The sequence below is a fragment of the Harmonia axyridis genome, chromosome 5, assembly GCF_914767665.1.
Source record: "Harmonia axyridis chromosome 5, icHarAxyr1.1, whole genome shotgun sequence".
Taxonomy (NCBI): domain Eukaryota; kingdom Metazoa; phylum Arthropoda; class Insecta; order Coleoptera; family Coccinellidae; genus Harmonia; species Harmonia axyridis.
This window is the reverse complement of record NC_059505.1, coordinates 40,368,704-40,393,691: the sequence shown is the minus strand read 5'-3', so window position 1 is coordinate 40,393,691 and position 24,988 is coordinate 40,368,704. Positions and strand designations below refer to the sequence as shown.

The 24,988-nt window shown below is 37.4% G+C and overlaps 1 protein-coding gene across 5 annotated transcripts in view; it reads left to right on the top strand.

Annotated features, from left to right (window-relative positions):
- Positions 1-24,988, top strand: part of LOC123680368 — a 130,050-nt gene that overhangs the window by 97,732 nt on the left and 7,330 nt on the right. For 4 of the 5 annotated variants that reach the window (XM_045618237.1, XM_045618236.1, XM_045618233.1 and 1 more), the window contains exons 3-4: positions 16,364-16,555; positions 22,668-24,348. In XM_045618237.1, the coding sequence (XP_045474193.1) occupies positions 16,364-16,555; positions 22,668-24,348 (1,873 nt within the window). The remainder of the gene's footprint in view (positions 1-16,363; positions 16,556-22,667; positions 24,349-24,988) is intronic. The other variant, XM_045618235.1, reaches the window with a different exon arrangement.

Genomic DNA, 24,988 nt, shown 5'->3' with positions numbered 1-24,988 from the left:
GGCAAGCTTTGGCCAATAGAAGAGGAATTGTGTTCCATCATGACAACGCCAGGCAACACACATCGATAGTGACTTGCCAGAAGCTCCGGAAGCGTGGTAGGGAAGTTCTCATGCATCCACCTTATAGTCCGGACCTGGCACCAAGTGATAACCATCTGTTCCTGTCCGTGGCGAACAATTTTGCTGGTGAAAAATTCACTTAAACAGAGGCTTGTGAAAATCAACTGTCTCAATTCATTACCAATAGTGACAAGGGCATATATGAGGAACGCATAATCATATAAACTCCAAAATGGCAACAACTTATCAAACAAAACGGCGCATATTTGACCTAAATCGGATCATTCTGACTATGGTTACCAAAGCTTCTTACCACACCTTTGTATATGTATAAAGAATAATGGTGAAACCATAGTTGAAGATAAACTACAAAGGGATAAGAATTCCCCTAACTATTTATACAAAAGATTTTTTTTATTTCTTAGGCCGAGGAGAATTTCTTGATGAATTATGATAAATTGTATTAGTAACCCTTGTTGTCATTGTGTCTGAAAATTGTCATATCGTTTGTGTTTATTTGTTTATTAAAGCCCACACTTCCAGACAGGTCTTATTACAGTACCTACAGCTAATACATCATTACAAATGTGACCACTAAAATTATGGAAATCCTTAATGGTACCGAAGAACCGTCAATAACACAATTTCGTGGGGGGGGGGGTTCTGGTCCATGACCCATCGGTACCAAGAAGAACCCCGGTCCCCGAACAAACATTTCCTGGTACTACCACAACGCAGTCTGCGGTTTTTGAACCTTGACGGTGGCGACCTCGCCCCTTCGAAAAATGAAGCTGGCCCGGAAAAAGGAAAACATACAGCTGCGAATTGACTGCGTACTTTTCGGGCTATAAATCATGATTCACGACGACTCGACCGACGGTTGTAAAACGAAAAAAAAATTGTCGATTTGTGCATGGTTGGGCTGGTAGCTCAGCACGTCGCCCACTACTGGAATACACTGCTCGACGTATCGAATGGCTCTGCCTTATGCAATTGGAGATATTCTTTAGAAAAAACTTCGTCTTCGAGTGTTTTTGTTGGGTTTTTGAGAAGAATGGTAGAAGATAGATGTAAAGGGTGTTTTTTTTCGAGGTATATAACTTTAAGTTGGCATTACTGTTCAAGATGGCAACCGATTCAACAGCTTTCAAGTGATTTATTCTCAGTTTGGTTTGGCAATCCATCATGAATAGACTCACGCCTGAACAACGCTTGCAAATAGTGCAATTTTATTTCGAAAATAATGGTTCTGTGCGGAATACGTATCGCGCACTACGTCCATTTTATTTTGTTTAGCGATAAGCGCACTTCTGGTTGAATGTCTACGTCAACAAACAAAACTGCCGCATTTGGAGTGAATCTAATCCTCAAGTGTATGTCGAAACACTGTTGCATCCAGAAAAACTGACTGTTTGGTGCGCTTTATGGGCAGGTGGGATCATTGGTCCGTACTTCTTCAAAATCTATGATGGCCAGAACCTTACAGTTAATGGTGATCGGTATAGAGCCATGATTACTAACTTTTTCATTCCTGAATTGAACAACCATGATGTCCAGGAGCTGTGGTTCCAACAAGACGGCACAAAATGTCACACAGCTCGTGCCACAATCGATTTATTGAAAGACACGTTTGGTGACCGCCTAATTTCACGTTTTGGACCTGTGAATTGGCCTCCAAGATCTTGTGATTTGACACCGCCAGACTTCTTTCTGTGGGGCTATGTAAAGTCATTGGTCTATGCGGATAAGCCACAAACCCTTGACCATTTGGAAGACAACATTCGCCGTGTTATTGCCGATATACGGCCACAAATGTTGGAAAAAGTCATCGAAAATTGGACGTCCAGATTGGACTAGATTCGAGCCAGCCGTGGCGGTCATATGCCAAAAATCATATTTTAAATGTAATGCCACAAGATTATCTTGCGGATAAATAAAATTCATGTCAATCGAATAATCCATCGTTGTTTTATTGCAATTTAAAGTTCTATAGCTCCAAAAAAAACACCCTTTATAACTTAAAAAATAAGTTCTACAGTTCTGTACTCATTCTTCAACAAGCGTCAAAAAATCATGAAGTGGATGAAAAAAATCAGTCCAAAAATAGACCTGAAAAAAAAGGTCTAGTGTAATACGAGTATTATTCAGCAGCTGGCGTGAGCCATAGAAAACTACGAGCAGTGTGTATATCTCTTGCACGAAAATATGCAAGTCCGGGAACAATGAGAGAGTATTCGGAGGTCGTTGGCTCCTTCTTCTTCTTCTTCTCTTCAGTTCGGAGGGTTCTCCCAAGTGTAACTACATCCTTTCTCGGCCACATCGTTTCAAGAATCATTCCATGGCCTCCCCGCATCTTTTTAATAGCCCACTGATGACATATGAATTTTGCGGAGGCACCTCTCCAAATCAACGAATCGAAATCCTGCATTATTTATACGAAGTCTTTAAACTCTCTTTTCTCTGGGGCAACGTACCAGAAGTTTAGACATCAGTACGTTGATCTCACAAATCGTTACAAAAGATAATTAACGAAAAGTGAACTTAAACAGAAGATGATTAGTTCGACTTGCTCGTCATGTTACACATAAATGGAGTAAGAAACATTGAATTTGAAACGTGGAGTGCCCACGTATGTAATGGTGGATTTATGGACCAGTCCTAAGAACTAAGACTAAACCTAAGAACTAAGGACTAAGAATTGAACGCTAACAAATCAATGAGAGCGTTTATGCACGTTTCCTAAGAACTAAGAACTAACACTAGCAGGCCAACTGTTAACTAAGAACTAAGGGCTCAGGTAAAATATAGAAGTGCACGTGCGCCGCATAGAATTTCAATATTAACGAGTACCAGTTTCAATCATTTTATGTTCTTTATTCGTGTTTATCGATGAAAAGTATTAGGTGTATTTGAAAAAATTTCATTTCATTTTTTCACAATAAATATCAATGTCAAACATCAAAGTATAGAACAAATAGAAAGTAGTTCGAGCACGTGCGCATGCCTTAACTAAGAACTAACAAGAGAGTGCATAAACGTCACTGAAATCTTAGGTTTAGTTCTTAGTTCATAGTTCTTAGTCCTTATTTCTTAGGTGCGGTGCATAAATCCACCATAAGTCTCTTCAGTATCATCAGTATGGTAAGCAGTATTGGCAATGACACGTCTTGATATTGCATACATCCATAGAGTAATAAACATAGAAGGAGTATACGCAATTTTTACACGTCCTCAACATGGTTAGATTACGTTGTCGGATTGTGATATATTTTCAAATCCACAATTTTACCATATCGTTATGAATGTATATTATATCGAATGAAATATATTTATTTGAGTGATTCCCGATTAAATATGCGAATTTGAATAATTGGAATACGATATTTTTCCTAATTGTCGAATTTATAATAAGCAGAATATTTATTATTTTCTGTATCTACCTGCTGAAATCCAAGGTTTGGCAACTTTTGCTCTCCTAGTGTCATCGGTTATTTCACGTCGTTTGGCGCGCTTATAGTTTGTTTTCTGAATTTCTGATATATTTATGTATTTATTTCAATATATTTTGAGTTAATATGAAACGTTGATTCACTATGAGACATAAGAAGTGCGTTCTTTGTGGAGAAACCCGCGAATTGAGTGAAATATCGTATCACTGATATGTTTTCATTTCCGCGCGTCTTGTCAAATTTGATAGTTCCTGTTGGGGACAAAATTTGCTTACTGAAAATGACATATGCTCCCCCTATCTATATTTATTACTCTGAGGTTAAGACAATGTCATCAGAACCATAGAAAATTCAAGCAGAATATCGAAAAATATTACCCAATAACAACCTATCTGATCAGATTGAAATTTAGTTTGAATTTGTAAAGCAATTGTTCTAACATATCAACAGAATATAAACCAATCAAAAACAATGGCATCAAAATGAATCACATATTTCACCTCAAACATAATGAAACAATATCCTGAATGTAATTTTCGAGCAAAGAACTTCTATAACCAAGAATCTACTTATGAGGAAAATGTTTGAATATCTCAATTGGACGAATGTTCTCAAGTATTACCACTACTTAAGTGATCTATCTGTTCAAATTACAACACAAATATTTGATGTAGGTACGACAGATGGATTCATATTCCATCGACTTCTTTTTTACCTCCTTTCAGTCTTGCAAATCATCGTTACGATGACTTTCTCTTCAACAAAAGACAACCAAAATAAAAAATTATAAGATCTTCGACCGTTCCCCAAAGTTCAATACCCCTTTCAAACCCACCTACTACCCCTTTGAGAGCCCATCCCAGGCCTTCTTTCTCTCGATTTTTTCAAGCGGCTCGACCCGTAGTGTCATACACCTTTGCAACGTGTACACCCATAACCGCCCATGCTCGTGCCCATTTTTCTGTCAGATAGCAATGCATGCTCACACACACACTCACATTATACATCCATAATGCATATCTGGCCGATGATGAGTCGTTTCTCAGTAATTAAAACGACGTTTCGTTCACCGCAAGGTCTGGATCCGATGTGGAGTCGTTTTTGGTCATCAGAATATTTAAGTTTACGAGGAACTTCTGCCAGCAACTGTACTAGAGTTGAAACACTGCAAACCTTACACTCTTTTGTGATAGAGCAATACAAAAAATGTATCAACTTCAAACAACAAAGCTTGTGTAGATGTAATCTTAGTATTAGCAGTGGAAATTTGAACGGGGTATCATACATTTCAACGTATGATAACGGGTGTTTTTTTTCGAAGTATATAACTTTAAGTTGGTATTACTGTGCAAGGTGGCAACCGATTTAACAGCTGTCAAGTCATTTATTCTCAGTTTGGTTTGGCAATTCATAATGAATAGACTCACGCCTGAACAACGCTTGCAAATAGTGCAATTTAATTTCGAAAATAATGATTCTGTGCGGAATACGTATCGCGCACTACGTCCATTTCATTTTGTTTAGCGATGAAGCGCACTTCTGGATGAATGGCTACGTCAACAAACAAAACTGCCGCATTTGGAGTGAAGCTTATCCTCAAGTGTATGTCGAAACACCGTTACATCCAGAAAAACTGACTGTTTGGTGCGCTTAATGGGCTGGTGGAATCATTGGTCCGTACTTCTTCAAAAACGATGATGGCCAGAACGTTACAGTCAATGGTGATCGGTATAGAGCCATGATTACTAACTTTTTCATTCCTGAATTGAACAACCATGATATCCAGGAGAGGTGATTCCAACAAGAAGGCGCAACATGTCACACAGCTCGTGCCACAATCGATTTATTGAAAAACACGTTTGGTGACCGCCTAATTTCTCGTTTTGGACCTGTGAATTGGCCTCCAACATCTTGTGATTTAACACCGCTAGACTACTTTCTATGGGGCTATGTAAAGTCATTGGTCTATGCGGATAAGCCACAAACCCTTGACCATTTGGAAGACAACATTCGCCGTGTTATTGGCGATATACGGCCACAAATGTTGGAAAAAGTCATCGAAAATTGGACTTCCAGATTGGACTACATCCGAGCCAGCCGTGGCGGTCATATGCCAGAAATCATATTCAAAATGTAATGCCACAAGATTATCTTGCGGATAAATAAAATTCATGTCAATCGAATAATCCATCGTTGTTTTATTGCAATTCAATGTTCTACAGCTCTAAAAAAAACACCCTTTATTATCTTTTTTCCCATAAAGAAACCATCTCTAACAATGAATGAACGACGACCAGTAAGAACAGTTCCAGTAGTACCAATAAGAAATATCCCCCCAAAAATACCAAAAAGTAACCATCTAAATCACCGAATAAAACGACCAAAACAACCGCGAAAGTATCAATAAAAAATTCAATATTTGGACACCAGAAGCACCTTCCTGCTCCACCATCCACAACACCAAGAAATTCCGGCCATTTCCCACGTAAACCGACAAAAACATCACTATTAAAATTAGGGATCAACAACCGTAACAACAGACCGAACGAAATCGAAAACGACGATCTAGAAGGTCTCGACCGGCCCCGTCCATTATCGGATGATACCAACCATACGAAAACATTTTCTGCTTGCACATTGCCTAGCAATTAACGCAAGGTCGCGGTGTTCCGCAATCCGGGAAATAAAAGGTCACTACGACACCCATTAAAGCCAGTTAAATTGTCTCGGATGGTGCTCATCTTTTTTTTTGTAGAGTTGTCGGTGGGTTTATTGCTGGAGGATAATTGAAGCTTTTCGTAGCTTCCTTTATGGGTTTGATGTTTTTGTGGAGATTTCGACGTTGGATCAAGAAATGATGTTGGAGATTTCAACGTTGGGCCAAGACAGTAGGTCCAGAGATTTCAACGTTGGATCAAGACAGGAACTGTGGATGGATCAAGAAAATTATTCTAAAGCAGGCGCGGATCCACGGGGGGGGAACTGGGGGAACGTTCCCCCCCCAAATGGCCCGGGCACCTCTTAAAATTTGCCGGCCCGTCTAGAATTTGACATACTAAGGCTCAAATAATTACAAGATCAAGCAAAAATGTAATTTGACGCAATTTCTGAAACAAAGATGTTGAAAGTACGGATACGGAATGGAAATGCAATAAGGTTAGAAATAATATGAATATGGACCAATATATAGATTCAAACGTTCCGCAATAAACACGTACACGTTCAAAGATGCCGCAATTGGGTCATAAATATTACTGTCGCGCGTCGGCATGTGATTCTCTGCTTACCCCGATTTCCAAGAGTTTTTTTGCGCTTAATAAATCTTGTCGGTATCTCTTTGACAAACCATCTATTTTTATGTGAAGTGTGGCTTCTTTGATGGGTATAGATCTTCAGGCGTTATCTCTGATATTTCAGCAATTGTTTTTAATTTCAATTCACCAATCAGAATTATGAACCCCAAGAAGAGGGAAAGGGAAAAATATATGAATACCTACTACGAGTGTAGACGACCAGAATAAGCAGTTGTTTTCTATTTATTAATTTGTATATTGTGAAATTTTTTTGTGACCCCAAAATATAATTGTTGTATTGTACTAGGAAAAATTTATTCTCAACAAGGCTTTGATGTTCTTATTTTTGTTCACCTGCCCAATATGAATATAAACCTCTGTTTGTATAATGGTAAAGATCAAAATATTTCATTGGTATTCAACTAATGTTAAATGAATATAATTCTACCAATGCAACAATTTTTGACATGGTGCTGTAGTAACATCTGGAATCGAACAAATTTTTATTAAAATCATACCTCAAACTTTGGCTTTTTGCATTTCAAATCACGTTGAATCTAAATCTGCAATAAAAAATTAGTTTATCCGCCTTACGCTAGCCTTTTAGTTCGTCGAGAGAGGAGGGGGCGAGTGTGATTTTCCCCGGGGCCATGATTATTGGCAGCCTGTAATTTTCAGAATTCCATCAACAAAACAATTCCTGAGTGATTTTTTTTTACTTATCACATGAAACATAACAAGACGTTGAATATTTATTTTATATCGGGTCGAGGCCCTCCGCCTACCCTTAACATTATCTATTCCTCTTATTCGGGTGTAATGATGTTTTGAGTTACCTACTCAATACGAGGTTCACCTACGATGCAGTCTTTTGGAACGGATGGCAATAAAAAAAGACAATAATGAAAGAATAATAACACGTGCATGCGAAATATTTCCTCTTTGTTAGTACTTTGGAAAAAAGGACCTGAAATATGATCTTCAATAAAAGCAGGCCTACTTGCCAATATATTTCCTATTTTGTTTATCATGAGAAATATTTAGCTTTGTTGAATAATCATAGGAATGGATTGCTAAAATTGGAGGTATAAAGGAATATGAGAGATTCCTTGGATAATAAGAAAGGCCAATAAATATGGGCCCGTTAACGCTTTGTTTTCGAGATACAGAGTGTTTCTTGTAAGTCTTGTAATCTATTTTTTTGTGATGATTATACCAGTTTATCAAATCTTTCTTCATCTTCGCTACAGATGCGGTAAATAAGTATCAAAAATTATAATAAAATTTATTCATCATAGCTTATTAACTGGATCTTCGTTATAAGTTGGCTTTTTCTGAGTATTAGGTACTAAAGAATAGTTTGAAATTTTTTTCTAGAAATCAGTAGCAGATAGGACAGAACTACAAGAATCCAAAAAGTGTAGTACTCGATCAAAGTTTCTTTTAACATTTTTCTAAACTACCTGTAGTCTTCCAAAAAAAAGTTCTGGAGGAAAAGAGCGGGCACTGTTCCAGAAAAACTATCACCCTGTAGATTTGTATTCAAAATTAGTATACTCGTATCACATGATGAAAACTTTAAATTAGAATATCTATGCCAAATTCAAGTTAAATATCTTGTAAAGCACAGGTGCTATGAGAAAAAACTTGAAAAAATCAAACTCCAAATCTGGAAAACAAAGAGTGAACCTAGTGTCATTTCAAGTGGTCCATTTTGAAGTAAAAGCTTGTATCTTTCTATGATTAAATGACATAATCTACTGAACACAAGTGACATAGAAAATGTCAAAAAACTAATACACTTTGTTACTTTATACACTGTGTCCGTAAAGTATGGAACAAATTCATTTTTAGCTAAACAGACCATTTTAAGAAATAATCGTGAAACACGTCGATTTTTTAATTTAATTTACCGTATTTTAAAATGATAATCTAATATACAAGGTGAATCACTTTCGAGTAATGACGTCACTGTCATTTTTTTTAAATGGAACACCCCCATTTCGTCTCAATTTTCCGATTACTTTATCTGAGCTGATTCCAAAAATGTATCACATGTTGATTCAAATTGGTCCTGTACCAATTGAAATCAATATGTGATACAGTTTTGGAATACAAAACTATGTATTTTTGTCCATCCTGTACCAATTGGAATCAAAATGTGATACATTTTTGGAATCAGCCCAGCTAGAGTAATCGGAAAATTGAGACAAAATGGGGGTGTTCCATTTGAAAAAAATGACGGTGACGTCATTACTCGAAAGTAATTAACCCTGTATATTAGATTATTATTTCAAAATACAGTAAATTAAAATAAAAAATCGACTTGTTTCACGATTATTTCTTAAAATGGTCTGTTTAGCTAAAAATGAATTTGTTCCATACTTTACGGACACAGTGTATAATTTGAAAATACAAGTAAATGTATGGGGACATTTTTTATTCTATTCATTTCATCTTCAATACATTTTTTGAAAACCCATATTAATAAACGGCAAAAAAATGACGTCCCAAAATGGCGGAAGTATCGAAAAGTTCCCCCCCCAAAAGTGCGTCCTGGATCCGCGCCTGTTCTAAAGACTCGACTTTGGATAAAAATAGTAACATTGGATCAAGATCCTGAACTATAGAGACTTAAAGTTAAATCAAGACAGTAGCTCCAGAGATTTCAAAGTTGGATCAAGACAGGAACTGTGGATGGACCATGAAAATTATTGTAGAGACTCGAATTTGAATAAAGATAATACCTTTGGATCAAGATCATGAACTCTGGAGACTTCGACGTTAGGTCAAAACGAGATCAAGATTTCGTTTTTGGATCAAGACAAGATCTTTGGAGATTTCAACGTTAGTTCAAGAGGCTAGATTTGAAGATTTTAAGAGGAACTGTTTAGACTTCAACGATGGATCAAGAAAATAACTCTGGTGACTGAACTTAAGATGAAGATAGTAACTTTGGATCAAGATCATGAGCTCTGAAGACGTTGGATTAAGACAGTAGCTATCTGTGACGATTTCAACGTTGAATCAAAGAAGCTAATGCAGATGAACATGTTCATTAGGTACCTAATAACTCAAAAAATAAATTCAGATCAAGAAAATAGTCCTAGGCACTCAACTTTGGGACAAGATCATGAACTCTGGAAATTTTCACGTCAGATCAAGACAGTATATGTGACGATGTTAACGTTGAATCATTACAGGAACTATAACGACTTCAAGTATGAATAAAATACCTAATAACTCTGCAAAATTCAAAGATGGATCAAGAGAATAATTCTAGAGACTCAAGACTAGGGATAAAGATGGTAACTTTGCATCAAGGTCATGAACTCTGGAGACTTCAAGGTTAGATCAAAACATTATCTGTTGGGATTTCGTTGTTGGATCAAGACAATATTCTAAAAATTTCAACGTTAGCTCAAGAGAGTAGATTTGGAAATATCAACATTGGACCAAGCAGGAACTGTGTAGACTTTCACGTTAGATCAAGACAGTATCTGTGACGATGTTAACGTTCAATCATTACAGGAACTATGAAGACTTCAAGGATGAACAAAATACCTTATAACTCTACAGATTTCAATCATGGATCAAGAAAATAATTCAACTATGAATAAAGATGGTAATGTAGCATTAAGATCATGAACTCTGAAGATTTCGACGTTAGATCAAGACAGTATCTATGAAGATTTTGTTGTGTCATCAAGATAAGATCTTTGGCGACTTCAACGTTAGCTGAAGTAAGCACATTTGGAGATTTCAACGTTGAACCAAGCAGGAACTGTGTAGACTTCAACGATGGACTAAGAAAATAACTCTGGCGGCTCAATTTTGAACCAAGATACTAACTTTGAAAAATTCATCAGCCAATCAAGAGATGAACGATCAACAATTAGGTTATTAAACACATTTTCTTAGTATAATGGAACCTTCTGCTCTAGTGAATCATACCTGCAGCTGTCATTTCATTTTGATTGAATGAAAGGCAGGATTATCATAATTCTCCTAGTGACTTCAATGTTAGACCAAGACACTAGTCAACTAGAGACTTCAATAACTGATAAGCCAACAAACGATCAGCAATACCTACTGAATTTTTATTCTGTATCGCAAATTAAATTTCGTGTGCTGAAACTCCTGTAATTAGATATGAACAATATGTTTATTACTTACTACATTTGCATATTATTAAGAGGAATATAATACGTAGATATTTTATATTTAATGTTGGGCCAAGACAATAACCTCGAAAACTTAAACGTTCAACTTAGCGGTAAACTCCAAATCGATTTTCTTTTTTGAGAGCATCTAGGAGCCTCTCCAGCCTCGAAAAACTTAAAATTCCAATGTCGATTGTCTAAAACTAGGACATCCAACATAAAACATCTGAAACCGCGTCGTACATATATGTAGAAGAAGTCGAAGAGATGAGAGAGGTCGATCTACCCACTTATCCAAGTAGAGAATAAAAACATAATCATGAAATATTCCCCATGTCAAGCCTCGTTGACGTTCGTACAAGGAATTATAATAATTTGTCGGCTAAATAGACATGTCAGATGATATAAGCTAACGGATTTGCATGCCAGATCTTAATATATACTCGTCTAATACCATATGTTAGCAAACGTTGACGAAAGTATACGAAGGCGAGTCCACCTACGTTTTTGTTTAAATACGGTACTAACTTGGGTACCATATTTTCATACGTTATGCAACTCGTCCATCACGCTAGTTTCCGGCATTTTCCCGTCAGGAGTCGCTAGTTTTTTTCGATGTTATTGTCTTTGAATGTCACGAGAGAAGGAGGCTTGGCTTGCATGCTGGGTTATTCGAGAAATGTGAAATTTACGATAGGTTATGTTTTCGATTTTTTCCATCTTCGAAGAATTAACGTAATCGGAGAAACCTCAAGTTTTAGATGTTGGTACCAGTAGTACTAAAGGGTGTTTTTTTGGAGCTATAGAACTTTAAAGTACAATAAAACAACGATGGATTATTCGATTGACATGAATTTTATTTATCCGCGAGATAATCTTGTGGCATTACATCTTAAATATGATTTTTGGCATATGACCGCCACGGCTGGCTCGGATGTAGTCCAATCTGGACGTCCAATTTTCGATGACTTTTTCCAACATTTGTGGCCGTATGTCGTCTTCCAAATGGTCAAGGGTTTGTGGCTTATCCGCATAGACCAATGACTTTACATAGCCCCACAGAAAGTAGTCTAGCGGTGTTAAATCACAAGATCTTGGAGGCCAATTCACAGGTCCAAAACTTGAAATTAGGCGGTCACCAAATGTGTATTTCAATAAATCGATTGTGATTCAACCAGAAGTGCGCTTCATCGCTAATGGACGTAGTGCGCGATACGTATTCCGCACAGAACCATTATTTTCGAAATAAAATTGCACTATTTGCAAGCGTTGTTCTGGCATGAGTCTATTCATGATGAATTGCCAAACCAAACTGAGAATAAATCACTCGATAGCTGTTTAATCGGTCCCCATCTTGAACAGTAATGCCAACTTAAAGTTATATACCTCGAAAAAAACACCCTTTAGATGCTTTGAAGAAGTACTAATTGTCTCTTATCGTGTGGTACGACTTTAAAATGCAAAATTATGTTCTCAAATGATCTGTCATGATCTGAAGTGGCTTGAAAAATTACATAGAACCTGATTCAAGGTTCAAGAATAACCAATTCAGAAAACAAAACAAAGGTACTAATAAAGAATAGTGGTGGTAGTACTGATATGCATGAATTGCAATAGTATAGTACGTACAGGATGGAATATATTAAACACACTAGAGAACTCTAAATCATTATATCAATTCACGAATAATATGTTTTGTCATGTAAAAATTACGATGAAATCATGATAAAGTAGGTAGTACCAATGGTATCGATCACTATAAACTGCATAATGATGTTGCCAATAGATCATTCATCATATACCAAAAAGAACTGATTCTACAGAGAATTTTTGCGTAAAGATCACTTATGGAACGATAGAAAAAAAATCCAAAAACGTACCGATAGTATTATTTGTAAATAGTACTTATTTTATTTTGTAGGATTTTAGACATTTTTCCTGATTAGAATGATAGTACCCACTTAATCAAATCTACTAAGTAGAATCTCAAAATTAAATGCCGCTTGAGACTATCCCATTCAACAAGAAGAAACCAAAGAGTTATTGCTATAAAAGTTTAGTACCCTCATGCTCAATCTGTCGGAAGAAACAATCCAGGAAACGTACCTAAGAGTAGCAATTCACGAAGATGATGATGGTACTGATTACAACTTGTCGTGTGGTAATTGCAGTAATATCATTTGAGACATGTTAAAAGTAGGTGGTACCGATAGTACCTGATCACTTTGACCACCTGAAAAACTCGATATAACGTTGCCAATTAGTATGTCATCGTGTAATAATAAAAACCACCATGTAGAGATTCATATCGAAAAAGGACACTTTTTAGTACTGAGGGTAGCAATCGACGAAAACGATCGAGCGGATGCAATAGAACGATCGGATTGAAGATGGTTGAAAAATAGTTCTCTATCATGTGACTTCCTGTTTCTGCATCGGAAGTACTGATGGTACAACACCACATCGACCATCTGAAAAAACTTAGCTTAATGTTATCGATTAGAAGATGCGTCATCGCTTAATAATAAAATGAGTAAAGCTCTGACGTATCTAGTATTGGGAGATTTTGCTCATTTTTTTCAAGTATTAATTGCATTGTTTTGGCAGAATTTTGCACAAACCTTCATTTCACAATCAAATTGTGGATTTTTGCTTGATTAGACCTATAATACGTAAGATATCAAGAAAATTAAATGTTCAAGGTAATCATTCGATGGATTCTACTCATTCACTTCCTGATTTGTCATTAGTTTCCAAAATATGTGCTCTCAAAATTTAGTTCTTAACAATTATAATTAAAGGTTTTCCAACATCACTAATACAATTCAAAATGGTTATCTATAATGGCAACACTATGTACCTATTAGTTTTTGACAATTCTTATATAATGTGAGATCAGTAGTTTAGGTTATAATCATGCAAATATTCACGCTTCAGGAATTGTCTAATGGCTCTATGCAAATCAGTGTTCACTTAGAATTGTTGTCTTTACGTGCTTGTAAAATTTCAACTCAACTGAATTCTCAAGTTTTTTATCGATATTCTGCTTGGTTTTCATGGTTTTAAAGACGCTATCCTCACAAAATTTAGCAGATAAAATTATGGGCATTGTTGAGTCCGACCGTCATGTAAGCACTGCTTCGATTGCCCAAGAGATGAAGAATGAACAAAAAACTGTTTGGAACGATTAGCAAAAGGCTATTCTTAAGAAAAAACTCGAAGTATGAGTACCACATGAAGCGGTTGGTGACTGGTGATGAAAAGTGGATACTTACGACAACGTCAAGCGAAAACCGTCGTAGTCGAAACGCAATGAGCCGCCGAAAACACTGGCCAAGCTAGGATTGAAAACCAGGAAGGTTTTGCTGTGTGTTTGGTGGAATTGGCAGGGAATTATCCACTATGAGCTGCTCCCCTACGGCACAACTGTTAACTCGAAACTGTACTGTCAACAATTGGACCGTCTGAAGGAAACAATCGGCCAGAAGCGGCCAGCTTAGGCTAATAAGAGAAGAATTGTGTTCCATCTGCACAACGCCAGGCTGTGAAAGAGGCATATATATATAGAACAAAACAGCGCATATTTGACCTGAATATGATCATTCTATGGTGGCTAAAGCCTTGATTTTCATGCAAAAATATTGTTTTTTTTTACTACACCTTATACACTGTGCCCGTAAAGTATGGAACAAATTCATTTTTAGCTAAACAGACCATTTTAAGGAATAATCCTGAAACACGTCGATTTTTCATTTAAATTTACCGTATTTCAAAATAATCTAATATACAGGGTGAATTACTTTTGAGTAATGACGTCACCGTCATTTCTTTTAAGTGGAACACCCCCATTTTGTCTCAATTTCCTGATTACTCTAGCTGAGATGATTCCAGAAATATATCACATGTTGCTTCCAATTGGTACAGGGTGGACAAAAATACAATAAATGTGTGTGCTCATAAAGTAACGCGTAATATTCTTTATTAGTTAAATTAACAATATTATCAACAATACTTATTGTCTAGCATCAATTGGTTTGAATGTAACACCCTGTAGTTTGTTACATTTTCAGATTAATAAAAATGTGCTGCTTCCAAACATGTTTGGTACTTGTGTTCTAGCAAACAGAATATGAAAGAAATTATTTTTTATCAATTTCAAAACATGTAATGAATGTAACAAACTACAGGGTGTTACATTCAAACCAATTGCCGCTAGACAATAAGTATTTTTGATAATATTGTTAATTTAACTAATAAAGAATATTATGCGTTACTTTATGAGCACACACAAAACTATTGTATTTTTGTCCACCCTGTACCAATTGGAATCAACATGTGATACATTTTTGGAATCAGCTCAGCTAGAGTAATCGGAAAATTGAGACGAAATGGGGGTGTTCCATTTAAAAAAATGACGGTGACGTCATTACTCGAAAGTAATTCACCCTGTATATTAGATTATTATTTTAAAATACGGTAAATTAAAATAAAAAAAGGACGTGTTTCAGGATTATTTCTTAAAATGGTTTGTTTAGCTAAAAATGAATTTGTTCCATACTTTACGGGCACAGTGTATATTCTGAGATATTGGTACTTCACAAAAAAAAAATAAGAATCTTCCAATGATACGATCCTTACCAAATTTTGCCTCGGCATCCATACAACTATTTTGCAACCTACTTCTAAATCTCAGTCCGATCAGATCGCAACTTTTCCAATAATCTCGAAATAGTTATTTATAATACAAGTGCAGAAGGCATTGATATTCTTCCACGAGTTCAAAATTCAAAAACGAGCCACGAAGTGGCGAGTTTTGGAATGAACGAGTGGTAGAATGAGCCTTCTGTACGAGTATTATACATTATTTTCTCTAATTCATTGCATTTTCATTGAAATTAATGAAATATTTCCATAAATATATTTTAGTGATTTTCGCATTGAAAAATGTTGGTTGGCAGAACTGATTTCTTTAAGGCAAATTGATGAATTGACAGATAAAGCCGTGGCGGAAAGTTCGGAGTACCAACATAGAATAATAAAATATAACCATGAAAACTGTGCGTTTCTGATATATTCTCGCACGATTTTGTTCTACAAGATGTGGAAGAATGATCGGAATAACCACAGAATTAGAGAAACAATATTTCATACGGGTACCTACTACTTCGGAACCACCGAACTCGGTACCGGAAAGCACCGAGGGTAGCAAAATCGACGGAAACGATCGAACGATAGCGGATCGAAGATGGCTATGAACAGTAGCTCTCTATCCGATCGACTTCCTCTTCCTGCGGTTCCCATCACACCATCCTCGGGCGGTACCAGTGGTACCACCGTCAGTTCCTCGGGTACTCACGGCTCGTTCACTTCTCACACTCGTCTCTCTCTTCCTCCGCAGGTAGTTGACTCGCGGGCCAGGACGGACCTGGACGGCGCCCTTCGTCAGCAGGCTAGGAGACAGCTCGAGGTCTTTCAGAGTCACGTGCCAGGGGTGCAGCTGCAGGTCATCAAGTCTCAGAGCGTGAGCAGCAGCCGCTGGACCAACAAGAGGTTGGAGGAGGCCAAGGGCGGGGACTTCGAAGGGTTGCAGGTGAGTTTTAGCGATGTTCTATGGTTTGCGGTGTTGCCGCTTCTTGTGATTTTTCGGGGGATTTTGTGTTTTTTGAAGCGGTCCGATGTTAGGCCGGTTGTACACTAGAATTTGTTGTTGGATTGTATTAGTACCCGGTATTTTTTAATGTTTCAATATTTTCGTGTGAACAAATATTTGTAAACATCCACTGAATTGTTATACTAGCGATTCTGGTTATCTAATGACAAGTTCATCAAAATCCTTCGAAAAAGACTACTAGGAAGTAATTCAAAAACAGAATAAATTCATTAAGATATATTGTATTGCCTTTACATTAGTTCCCTCTCGATATAATATAAATTCAACAAAAACATTTATTGAAAGCATTTCAATTAGTACTCGTCGCAAATTATCTTCTTAAAGTGTAATCAATTCATATCAATTTGATAAAAATAAACAGTTTCAATGTCCACTAGAATTTTTTTATTTCGGCTATTGTGTCTTAGCGGATTTTTCCCTTCAACAAATACAACCATGACATTGAAGATCCAAACCTACCCAGCTAATTTCAATTTTCTACATAGGCGTACAACTTTGCTTCCGACGTTTTTTTCCGAAATTCGAGGCTTTATTGTAAAAAAACTGTTTATACATTTATGATTCAAAATATTGTCCATCGCTGGCCACTACTTTCTCCCATCTTTCGAGCAGCGTACGAATACCGCGTTGAAAAAACTGGTCATCTTTTGAAGCGATCCACGAATCGATCCAATTTTTTACTTCTTCATAAGACCGGAAGTGCTGGTCAGCCAGGCCGTGTGCCATTGATCGAAACAAGTGATAGTCCGAGGGAGCAACGTGTGGAGAATACGGCAGGAGGGGTAGGACTTCCCATTTCAACGTTTCCAAGTATATCTTGACCACTTTCGCAACATGAGGTCGAGCATTGTCATGCTGTAAAATCACTTTATCATGTCTCTCGTTCTATTGCGGCCGTTTGCCTTTTAATGCTCGGCTCAAACGCATTAATTGCGTCCGATAACGATAGCCTGTGATTGCTTCATTTGGTTTCAACAAATCATAATACACTACGCCGAGCTAGTCCCACCAAATACTGAGCATGACCTTGGAACCGTGAATATTCGGTTTGGCCGTCGACGTGGAAGCATGACCGGGATATACCCATGATTTTCTGCGCTTGGGATTATCGTAATGAACCCATTTTTCGTTTCCAGTCTCAATACGATGCAGAAATCCTTTCCGTCTTCACCTTGCAAGCAGCTGTTCACAAGCAAACAAACGCCGTTCAACATCTCTTGGCTTCAACTCGTACGGCACACAATTTCCTAGTTTCTGAATCATTCCCATGACTTTTCGGCGTTTTGAAATGGCTTGTTGCGTCACTCCCAATGATCCTGCCAATTCTTATTGCGTTGGACAAGAGTCTTGATCAAGTAATGCCTTCAATTCTGCTTCTTCGAAAACCTTCTCTCTTCCACCGCCTGCTGGTCTTTGACGTCAAAATCACCGTTCATGAAGCGTTGAAACCACTCACGGCACGTTCTTTCACTAATAGCGTCCTCACCATAGGTATTTGAGAGCATTCGATGAGCCTTCTCCACAGATTTCTTCATTTCAAAACAGAAAATTAAAACCTCACGCAAATGACGAGAATTTGGCTCGTAAGCTGACATGTTTAATCGAGAATAACTTTATGATGCAGACACAAATCGACTAATATTTCAATGGCGTTATGTTTACAAATACCTATGCTTATTGTATGACATCTTCGATCTATTTATTTCGACTTCCACTTACCGCTACAGCCATCTATTGCAAAACGACGAAAGCAAAGTTGTACACCAATAGGTCCTTCTGTTCGAAAGTAATCATGTATAGACGGACAGACAAAATAGTTTAAGACCAATCATGACCCACAATTTGAAAATTGCAGTCATTGCGACGAAATAATAGAATTATCATTCTGAAGATCCGATCGCTCAAAAAAAAAAAACCCAAGCCACAATGAAATCACCCAAAAATTAATCTATCGACCCTCTTGTTTACCATCCAGCGATCACGTTCGAAGATTCCTCGAATTTCTATAAATTATCGGTTGGCTGCCCTGGACCATCAACATGTTCAAACATACATCTCACACCTTGAACCCGACAACCGCGACCATTAAATCCCATGGTTATGTTTAATCTGTGCTCGTAGCACAGAGACACACTATTCACCGCATAGAATGGATGTAAACGTGCAGTCTCCAAGTCGAGTGTAATTGATTGTTCGAGTTATATCTGTGGAAAGTGAAACTCTGTGGGATGCCACGGAAAAGGTAAGGTCACAGACGCGATATGGGTGACATTTCGATTATCTGTGGTCAGTTCGGTACTCTATTGGAAATTTTACGTACAAATTTGCATTATTTAACATCGATAGTTGTGTTTGGAATTCTAAAACACGGTGTGCTCACTTATTCTTGAAAAACCTTAAGATTGAAGTGGCTACTTTGGAAGAAACCAAGCTTCTTGGATTTTATTGGTATTGGTCCCTTTCTCAGAGTAATAAATACCTATAGATAGAGGAAGCATATGTCATATTCAGTAAGCAAATTTTGTCCCCAATATAAACTCTCAAATTTGACATGAAGCGCGCGGAAATGAAAACATATCAGTGATACGATCTTTCACTCAATTCGCGAGTTTCTCCACGAAAAACGCACTTCTGATGTCTCATAGTGAATAAACGTTTCATATTAAATCAAAATATATTGAAATAAATACCTAAATATATCAGAAATTCAGAAAACAAACTTCAAGCGCGCCAAACGACGTGAAACAACCGATGACACTAGGAGAGCAAAAGTTGCCAAACCTTGGATTTCAGCATGTAGATACAGAAAATAATAAATATTCTGCTTATTTTAATCGACAATTTGGAAAAATATCGGATTCCAAATATTCAAATTTGCATATTTAATCGGGAATCACTCAAATAAATATATTTCATTCAATATAATATACATTCATAATGATATAGTAAAATTGTGGATTTGAAAATATATCACAATCCGACAACGTAATCTAACCATGTTGGGGATATGTAAAAATTTCGTATACTCCCTCTATCTATGTTTATTACTCTATGGTCCCTTTTCACTTGATTTCCGCATCGTTTCTTATGGTGGCGCTCACGTCGTCTTTCTGTCAATATCATTTTGAGGTTAAATCGACAGTAAACTACTTTTGACGGAACAAATGAAAATTTTGAAATGATGCCGTTGATTGGTTAATTCTTTGTATAGCGCCACCTTAAGGAAGAAAAAGGAAAAGAGACCCATGGTGAGCCGAGTCGCTAGAATTATCTTGAACAAAATCTAATCAATGAACACACCATTATTTTAGACATCTTAGTTGTGTTGAATCTCTTTTTCGAAATGTCATAACTTAGTAAAATTTTACGGTGGATCATAGATAATTATTTCATTAGATATTCCTTATTCGAAGATTTTACGTTTTATTTTCAAAACATGATTTTTGAGTGCTCGTTTTGTGAACAGAGCTCATAGTGTTTTAATTTTTCGAATTATGAGCCTGAAATTCAATTTTATTCATCCGTAAACACGATAACTCTCTATAGCGAAAGATCCTAGAAGCTCTGAAATGTTTGGTGTAGGTTTTTAGATAGCCTTTTGATTTTTTTCTGACTTAGATCTTAAAGCTTTCAAAATTCAGTTAACACAAGAACTCAAGCTGGGTTAAACCAATATCGTCCGAATTTCTAGAAAGCTGTGTCATCTAGTGCATATCATTTAGAAAGTATACTCATCCAGTAACACCGTTTTTTCCCAATAAATCGAAATCAATCGACCAGTTCATTTCTCAATAAGCATTAAAACTAATCACGGTTTCAACGTCTTTATCATCAACTGCTGCAACAATTTCTATTGAAACGTGGAAAATGTAATGTTTTGAGATGCTACGCGCCAAGCTTCACCTACCGTGAAGTTTGGTTATTCATAAAGGTTAGAACATAGGAAAAATCAGAATCGACTGCATAAGCTTTAAAATGTTAATTATCGTTTTACGCAAGATCACTTAGGTGTAATAATGATAATTAAACAGCTGTTATAGGTAGGTGATCGAGGTAAGGTTCTCTTGGGTAATCTAAAAATATACATCTGTTTAACTCGGATATTAACTTCACGACAATGGATGTAAAATGTGGTGCAAACTCTGGTTTTCATTTCGAGGGAAGGGAATTGTGCAAATCATACTTTTCAGGTAATATTTTCAATGTTGACGTTGTCTTACTAGAAATTCAACTTTCGTTAATGTGGGATAATTAATTTCGAAAATATGAAGTGCTTGTAGTATAATATAATATATGATCACATTTGCATTTTTGGGCGAATTTGCATAATGTTCATTTTCAGTTGAAATATTCTTATATTCTGACGTATGTTACTTTCGAATTTCGGAATCCTAGAATTTCAAATCGAAATTGTATAATTGTTGGCTTCTTTTAATTGCAGAACAACCTTTCTGCACCGATTTTAATCTCACCTTGTTCTATGATCTAAGGAGCGTTCACTAAAATCAGTGATCAAGAGTAATATGGAGAAATTAGAATTGATTTTCACTGGTTACAAGTAGCGCTTAGCTAGTACCATATCACTAACATTTGTTCACATACTTCGAATCTGGAACTACATATGGTACAAGCTAAGCGCTACTTGTAATCACAGAAAATCAATTCTAATTTCTCCATAGCACTCTTGACCACGAATTTAAATGAACGCTCGTTATTTTCAGCATCGTGAAATCGATTTTCAAAGAATCATAACCTTTCAAAAATCACCTATCCTGATAGCTACTGTCACAAAACCATAGAAAATTAAAAATGTCGATTGGCAGCTAAGAGTAATAAACATAGATAGAGGGAGCATATGTGATTTGCAGTAAGCACATTTAGTCCCCAAAATGAACTATCAAATTTGACATGAAGCGTGCGAAAATGTGAACATATCAGTGATACGATATTTCACTCAGTTTGCGAGTTTCTCCTCAAAGAACGCACTTTTTATGACCCCTAGTGAATTAACGTTTCATATCAACTCAAAATATATTGAAATAAATACCTAAATATATCAGAAATTCTGAAAACAAACTTCAAGCGCGAAACGACGTGAAACAACCGATGACACTAGGAGAGCAAATGTTGACTGCTTTTCAGCAGGTATATACAGAAAATAATTAATATTCTGTTTATTATAAATTCGACAATTAGGAAAAATATGGGATTCCAAATATTCAAATTTGCATATTTAATCGGAAATCACTCAAATAAATATATTTCATTCAATATATTATACATTCATAACGATATAGTAAAATTGTGGATTTGAAAAATATATCACAATCCGACAACGTAATCTAAACATGTTGGGGACATATAAAAATTGCTTATACTCCCTCTATCTATGTTTATTACTCTATGGTTGGCAGAACTGTTTTTTGTATCACAAATTTGACAGATAAAAATCCGTGACAGGGAAGTTGCGAGTGCCAACATATAATAATGAAATATAACCATGAAACCAGTGTGATTTGTTTTACAAAGTATGGCAGAATGAAAGTACGTGCCACAGAATTAGAGAAATGTTTTTTTCCAGTACCATTCCAACTTCATTCAAACGCAGAAAAGACATATTATCGAATTTTCCTCAAAATTTTCGCGTTCCAAAAAATCAGAGAAAACATTCGCGAATTCCATATATTCCGGAATTCCCCGAAATCTCCCACACACATGACAACGTCGCCAACCATTCACATGACAAATCAGAAACCCTTCTCGAACCGCAATATGTTATTGTCCGACGTCAACCAGATTTTTAACGATCAACATCCTTCGATGATTACAATTCATGACACTAATCAAGTCGAATGCAGCGACAACGGGCCTCCCCACCATCTCCGTCCATGTCGTTACTCATTCGTACTGGTATTCGACCAGATATAGTACTGCAACTCGCTGTATTAGTCATATCGCTCTTGTGTTACGCAACACCAAAACATTTAAACCGAAGCCACCGACCTTGAATGTACCACTCTGTGTGTTTCAGATTCCCTCGAACCAGCTGGACCTCAGTTTCCAAAAATCCAAGGCTGTCATCGGAAGGAGCGCCTCTAGACGTCCTCCGACCAGGATCAAGAACAAGGATGACGCGGTAGAGCCCGATCGTCAAACCAACCTGCACAGAGTCACGCGTCTTTGCCACCAGATCCACGAGAACGCTGTCAAGCAAGCCTTCGGGAGTTTTGGCACCAGATCGCCCATCGAGGATAGGCTGAAGATAAGCAACGACGATACGAAAACGCCTACGAACGGACACACTAACTTACTAAGGACTAAAAGCAGCAGTAGCGAAGATTTCCTAATCAACTTGAACAAGGATAAATCGACGAAAAGTATTGAGGATTTGGAGGACCTTGAGCACCTACAGACCTGGAGAAGGACATCAAAGATACGCAGGTCGTTGCAGTACCCCAAACAGGATAAACCTTCCACCAGCAAGCCCTTAGACCTTCCAGAAACCTCGGTTAACGTCAGGAAGATCACTGAAGACTTCGAGAAAGGTAGGAGACTCAGCACGGCTTTGAGAGGAAACAACATAGACCTCCAAGCCTTGGACCAAATCCTACAAACCATCTCCAGCTCTGGCAGTGATAAAACTTCAATCGCAGACGAAGACGCTGATACTTCCAAAAGAAACAGTCTCCAGTCCAAGCGGAACTCGTTTGTAACTGTTGAAAGCATACAAGCAATCAAAGGAAGACTCAGACGAACCAGTTCTCCAGACAAAGACCTGTTCCAAATCACCAAGGATCAAGATATAGACGACGGTATTGTAACGGAAGATACCACGTCGAAATCTGATGAAAAAATGATAGATTCCAGTAGATTAACTGGTCAATCAAAGGTCAAATCCTACGTGTTTGGTATGGACTACAAGAAACCAATCTTGGGGACCGGAAGCCTGGAATCCAGGTCTAAAATGCTCAACGGAACGACCAACAGAAGCGAGGATTGGTACAACAGAAGGAAGTCGTACGGTTTTGAACCGGTACAGAACCAAAACGAGACCATATCCCCGAATAAGAAGCTGGTGGAGTCTTCGACAGACAGTGGCATCTGCAGATCTAGTGAAGTGATAATCATACCTTCCGTTATAAAAACCCATCTAGGGGATAACAACAGTGTCGACGCGGAAAAAGACGTAGGATTCGGTAACGTGAGACGAATCAGTTCCCTATTCGACAAATCGAAAGAGTTCAATTCTTCTTGGACCAAGAAGAATAAAGAAAACGATTGGAGTTTGAATACAGGCATCACCATCAAGATCCCCATTGTGTCCGGTGGCTGGAACCAAGACCAGGAGGTGAAACGACACTCTATCGCCGTGGACGAGACCAAGTACGTGTCCAAGAGCAACATCGGGAACGAGACGCGTAGAACCAGCTTGGTGATAAACGATAAGTTCCTAAACGCGCCGGATACAAGTGACAGTGATTTTTCCGGGCTTGGCAAGAAGTCCAAGAAGGTGGAGTTTTGCAAGACGGAGGTGCACTTTGCGGCTGAGTCGGGGAAAGTTAATATCGTAGAGACGGACGAGAAACCACCACCCACGCAGAACTTTAGGAGGAGGAGAAGAAACCCTGGATACCTGAACGATTTCAACAGGAACGGCTTGCCTGTTCTTCATTTTGGAGAGAACTACGTGGAGAAGAGTCTTTTCGGTAACGGTAAGTTTTTTCATATAGATATAAGATCCTTTTAGGATGATGTCAAGTAAAGGGAGTTTTTTTAGAGCTATAGAACTTTAAATTGCAATAAAACAACGATGGATTCGATTGACATGAATTTTATTTATCCGCAAGATAATTTTGTGGCATTACATTTTAAATATGACTTTTTCCATTATTTGTGGCCGTATATCGGCAATAACACGGCGAATGTTGTCTTTCAAATGGTCAAGGGTTTGTGGCTTATCCGCATAGACCAATGACTTTACATAGCTCCACAAAAAGTAGTCTAGCGGTGTTAAATCACAAGATCTTTGAGGCCAATTCACAGGTCCAAAACGTGAAATTAGGCGGTCACCAAACGTGTCTTTCAATAATTCGATTGTGGCACGAGCTGTGTGACATGTTGCGCCGTCTTGTTGGAACCACAGCTCCTGGACATCATGGTTGTTCAATTCAGGAATGAAAAAGTTAGTAATCATGGCTCTATACCGATCACCATTGACTGTAACGTTCTGGCCATCATCGTTTTTGAAGAAATACGGACCAATGATTCCACCAGCCCATAAAGCGCACCAAACAGTCAGTTTTTCTGGATGTAACGGTGTTGCGACATACACTTGAGGATTAGCTTCACTCC